Here is a 5779-nt window from a genome sequence, read left to right as displayed (position 1 = left end):
TCTATAGATTATGATCCATGGCAATGGAGGAAAGATAATTCAGGTCGTTATTCTATTAAAAGCGCATATAGATTGCTGCAGGAATAAAATGGAGGTGATGACATGGATAATTATGGTTTTTGGAGGAATTTATGGAATTTAAAGATTCCCCCAAAGGTTAAGAACATGGTGTGGCGAGCTATTATAGGGTGCCTCCCAACCTTTACGCAGCTGCGGCGATGACATGTAGATGTTTCTTCCTTTTGTTTAATATGTGGGAGAGCAGAGGAATCAATTGATCATGTTTTGTTGTATTGTGAGTTTGCTTATAGGTGTTGGAGATGTATGAGTTAGTTTTTGGCCAGAATGATGGATTTTTTTTGGTTACCAGTTTAAGTCGTTTATGGAGGGACACTCAAAGGATGAGGGTTGCATGGCTGCTATGTTATGTCGGGCTTTGTGGCGTGCTCGAAATGATTTAATTTGGCAACATAGGCAAAGCATGGTTGAGGAGGTTGTGGTGTTGGCTAAGTCTACTTTTGATCAATAGTCATTTGCTCAGAAAAGAAGCTTTGGAACATCTTTGGTAGCACAATTACCAAATGATGGAGCTGAGTAGTGGAGACCACCTACATTAAACTAGATCAAAGTCAACGGTGATGCTGCTTTATTCCCTGACCAAGGGGGTTATGGGTTTGGGTGTGTGATTAGAGAGGCTAATGGTAGTTTCATTGAAGGCATTACTGGTTTCAGAAGAGGTATTGTGGCTCCTGAAGTGGCAGAGGCAGTGGGGATGAAGGAAGTTCTCAGTTGAATCAAGCGTAAGAATTGGCAGAATGTGATATTGGAAGCAAATTGTTTGGTTGCTATCCAAGCTATTCGTAGCTCTTTGCCTATAGTGTCACCATTTGGTTTCTTGATTCATGACAGTAGAGTTTTTCTATCTCAGATGTTTTATGTTTGTCTAAATTTTGTAAAACGATAAGCAAATAGGACGGCTCATTGTAGGGCTAGAGAGTCTTGTTTCTTATGTGATTGTGTTATGATGTCATCCCTTTTGCTTTGAACTTGTTTTTGGTTTAGGATTTGATTTAATAAAAGTTCCGAATATTATTCAAAAAAATAATAATAATCAAATTAAGAAACTTAGCTGGAAACACAGGGAGAAGTAGTTGGATAATTAGACTAAAAAAATTAACATGATTAATTTAGGTAAAGGAAAAGCCTAGACTATCTTTCAAATCATTTTTATTTATTTATTTTCTTTTGTTACAATAGATACTATATTACTTTTTTAACAGTATGTGCCCTTGTGTTTTAACTTAAAATTACCATAACATCAAGCTTGAAATAAATCAGTGAAAAATAGCAAATAGTAGCAGTTTTTTTTTGTTTTGGTGCTTCATCTAGTAAATTAGTGGGATCTTATCTTACATCAACCCCCAAATCACAAAAAGGCAAGCAACCTCAAAGCAGTCGAGAGTGAACCGCTAATTGCTATTAATGTCGACTCCAGAAAAAGCCTGAATTATTAGCATCAACTGAATATTTAAAGTACATCTATTATTTTAATGAAAAAAGATTTTATTAATTCAAATATTAATTATCAAAATTTATCTTTATTATAAATTTACACCAATATTTTACTATAGCTTAACAATAAAATTATATTTCTTCACATACTTTCAAATCATCAAATAAATAACAACAAATATAAAATAAATTATAAATGTTAAAATTTATTTTTCTTATACATTTTAATTTATTTTATTATAAAACTGAAATTCATGGTAAAATTTATTATTTTTTTTATAGGATAAGTTTTTATTTATTTTTATTTTGTGTTTAAGGGAATAAAAATTAAATTTTAAAATTGACTATTTTTTAAAATATAGAAATGTATTAATTTTTTTATAAAAGATAATTTTGTACCAAATATAAATTAGGAAAGAAAATTTTTAAATTTAAAAAAAGATTATAATTAGAAAAGGGTGAGGATAGAAAAAAAAATGGTCTAATATTAACTAGAAATTGATAAATGATATAATTATAAAAATACAGATTATTCATACTTCTATTTTGCCAGATATCCTTTGTAACCTTCCTACTACTAATAGTATTAGAACTACTGTATCAATTTTTAATCCTATTTATTTATCTCCAAACACAACAAAATTCTCCTTTTGGGATCGGCAGAGTAGATTTCAATTCCATATACATAAAAAAAAAAAAAAAAAACGTCCATTATAGTGTTCCATTGTAACAGTATCTAAAGCCCTGTCTAGATTCGCTTCGACCATTCACGGGTCTCTCGTCACACTCGCACACGCGCCCCTTTTTGTTCCATTAAAATAGCAAAGAAACAGCTCTAACGTCCCTATCTCGAAACTTCCACCGAACAACTCCTCCAAACACGTACGCATACACTCTCCTTTTTCTTTGTTTCAAATCCTTCTTAAACTTGTTCAAACAGAACAACATTTCAGAAACTCAACCACAAAAAAAAAAAAATTCATTCTAAGAGCGGCGCGTGTTCATAAACCGATTGTCCGCAATTACTCCGTCATCGTCGCCGTTATCTTCGGTTTCGGCAGCTGTAAAGCGCCAAAATCAAACCCAAAACCGTAATCTCGTTCTGATCGAGCCGCCAGGTTCGATCTCTGGATCGAGCCAGATGCCAGAGATCGAACAAATTGATGGTGTCGGCGCTACTGGCTCGGCCGCCGTCGCAGACCCGGAGAATGCTTTGTTTGGGAAGTATGAGGTCGGACGGCTTCTCGGGTGCGGTGCCTTTGCGAAGGTTCATCACGCCAGGGACATCCGTTCGGGACAGAGCGGGGCGATCAAAATCATCAATAAGAAGAAGCTGGCCACCCCGAACCTGAGGTCGAACGCTAAGCGTGAGATCTCCGTCATGAAGCGGCTGCGCCACCCCAACATCGTCAAGCTCCACGAGGTCTTGGCTTCGAAGACCAAGATCTATTTCGTGATGGAGTTTGTTAAAGGAGGCGAGCTCTTCGCCAAGATCGCCAAGGGACGGTTCTCGGAAGATCTCAGCCGCAAGTACTTTCGGCAGCTGATCTCCGCCGTGGGGTACTGCCACTCGCGTGGAATCTTCCACCGCGACCTGAAGCCTGAGAATCTCCTCCTCGATGAGAACGGTAACCTGAAGGTCTCTGATTTCGGTCTCAGCGCCATCGCTGATGACCAGATTCGGTCCGATGGTCTCCTCCACACGCTTTGTGGGACACCGGCTTACGTGGCTCCTGAAATTCTCAACCAGAGGGGATACGACGGTGCCAAGATTGACGTTTGGTCATGCGGCGTCGTTTTGTTCGTCTTGACCGCCGGGTACCTGCCTTTCAACGACGGGAATCTCATGGCTTTGTATAAGAAGATCTATAAAGGCGAGTTTCGTTGCCCCAGATGGATGTCCCCAGATCTCAAGCGGTTCTTATCTCGTCTTTTGGACACGAATCCCGAGACCAGGATCACCATTGACGAGATTTTGAAGGACCCATGGTTCAGAAAAGGTGGGTACAGAGCGCAGATCAATTTCTACGACGAAGAACCCGAATCGGCCCAGAAAATGCCGGGGGATGGCGAGCAGGACCCGAAGGACCTGAGTTTGACCAACTTGAACGCGTTTGACATTATATCGTTCTCGTCGGGTCTGGACCTTTCTGGGTTATTTGATTTATCTCACAACTCAGTCCAGGACGGCGAACGACTCATCTCGCAGGAGTGGCCGGAAAAAATCATCCAGAAGGTTGACGAGTTCGCGAAAGGCGAGAGGCTAAAGATGAAGACGAAAAAGGAATTTGGGGTCGAGATTGAAGGGCATAATGGTAAATTGGTCATGGGTCTAGAGGTTTACAGGTTGACGGAGACCTTAGTGGTTGTGGAGGCCAAGAGAAGAGGTGGTGATTCCAATCTTTACAAAGAGTTTTGGGAAAATAAGCTCAGGCCTTTGTTGTCCACTAGTGCTCCGTTAATGGAGTCTGAAGCTTCAACCTCGAATTGTTCTTTGGAGGCCTCATCTTCTTCTTCTTCTTCATCATCATCATCATCATCATCATCGTCATAATAAGTTCGTTCATCACATGAATTAGATTACAAATTTGCTGCAAATTAAAAATAAAATAAAAAAAGCTTGGTCATGGGTAGATGATCGGTTCTTTTCTGGGTGTCGTTTGATACCCAATTATTTATATTTACAATGTCGTTTGATATATGAGAGAGAGAGAGATAGCAATTTTAAAGTTTGTGTTTTAATTTTTACTTTAATTTTAGTGGGGGAGGCGGTGGAAGAAAGTGTGAATGTTTGTACAGTGATTTAAGTATCGGGAACAGATGTTTCAGAAAAAAAAAAAAGAAAAATTTTTATAGAATAAGTTGTATATATATACCATTGAGTATGTAAACGACAACCGGAGAGTGAAGGGTTTAGAGTATGAACTCTCAACTTCGACTCCTTAATTATATTAAATTTTCTTCAAATTCGTATCGGCCTTTTCTTTTTTTGACAGATTTATTCCAATAGACAGAACGTGTTCGAATCAAATGCCAAAAATGAATCATTAAATTTTTTTCTTATTTCTTTCTTGAAGTTTGAGTCTTGAGTATATGGTAGGAAAGAGAAAAAGAAATGAGACCTTTAAGAAAGGATAGTTGACTCAAGTAAATGTTTGAGTCTAATTAGATGTATGTTTACTATTATGATGAGATTCTGAGAGTGTAGACAGAGTCCTATGAGACTGAGTTGTCTGTATGAGATTCTGAGTGTATGAATTGAACCTTGATTTTGATTCTGAGTGGCTTAAGCACTTAAAAATGTTAGCAGTATTTTTGGTAGCTTATTGTAGTTGAAGTCCCACTAGTTTGTGTTCTAATTAGTTTATAAATATTAGCATGTTACAATAGTAACGTTGGCTTACGGCTGGATTGTTTGGTCCAGACTGGCAATTTTTTTTTTTAAAAAAAAACTAAATTATTGGGTATCCATATTATTGAGCCAATTTGTTGGGTTTCCAGCGAAAATGAAATTAAAAAAAAAAAAGACATTTTGAAAAGGAAAAAGTTCAAATTGAGTAATAATGATACGTTTCAGGAAAAAGAAGAGGGACAAGGCGAAAGTTATGTTAAGAGAAAACATGTATAATAAATAAGCACAACGGTAATAATCTCCTTTTAAAAGAAGGATTAAGCGACTCTAATCACAATATGGAAAGAAAAAAGATGTCATATTACTAATATTGGATGCGTTTGTTAAAAAATTTATTTTTTGTTTTTCTAAACATAAAAAATAGAAATACTTTTTTTATTTTTGTTATTTGTTTTTCAAAAATAAAATTATGTTCAGTACCTATTTTTATTTTCTGTTTTTTTTTTAAAAAAAAACAAAAAACTTATTTGGTAACTCACGTTTTTTTTGTTTTTAAAAGTAAAAAACAAGAAAAAAAGAAACCAGAATTGTTTTAATAAAAATGAAATGTGAAAATTTTCTGTTTTCAAAGTTTGATAAATTTTAATTAAAAATTTTAAAATTAAAAAATAAAATCACAATTACCGAACACATTTTGTAACTTTGTTATCATAATTTTAATCATTTAAACAGAAAACTGTTTAATAAATGGTTACCGAACGGGCCAATTATTTTCTCTTATTGTTATTTTTATAAGATAGAAAAGAGAATAAAGACAGAATATACGATTGAATATTTTTATCAGCTCAAAATATGTTGATGAATTCTTTTTATTTATATAGGCACTTTTCTGCATATTACATTGTATAATAGTAG

At 35.6% G+C, this 5779-nt stretch overlaps 1 protein-coding gene across 1 annotated transcript; it reads left to right on the top strand.

The window, feature by feature from the left end:
- Positions 1-2224: 2224 nt before the first annotated feature.
- On the top strand, positions 2225-4481 carry LOC133792805 (CBL-interacting serine/threonine-protein kinase 11). Its single transcript, XM_062230751.1, has one exon. The coding sequence runs from the start codon at positions 2654-2656 to the stop codon at positions 4064-4066; it is 1413 nt and encodes a 470-aa protein (XP_062086735.1). The 5' UTR covers positions 2225-2653; the 3' UTR covers positions 4067-4481.
- Positions 4482-5779: the final 1298 nt, after the last annotated feature.

Source organism: Humulus lupulus, chromosome 7, assembly GCF_963169125.1.
Source record: "Humulus lupulus chromosome 7, drHumLupu1.1, whole genome shotgun sequence".
NCBI classification, from domain to species: Eukaryota; Viridiplantae; Streptophyta; class Magnoliopsida; order Rosales; family Cannabaceae; genus Humulus; species Humulus lupulus.
Note: the sequence above shows the minus strand (reverse complement) of the source record. Positions and strands in the feature narration are given on the sequence as shown.

Bases quoted from the DNA above. Each gene is read 5' to 3' on its own strand.
- LOC133792805 (XM_062230751.1), top strand. From the start codon at position 2,654: ATGCCAGAGATCGAACAAATTGATGGTGTCGGCGCTACTGGCTCGGCC.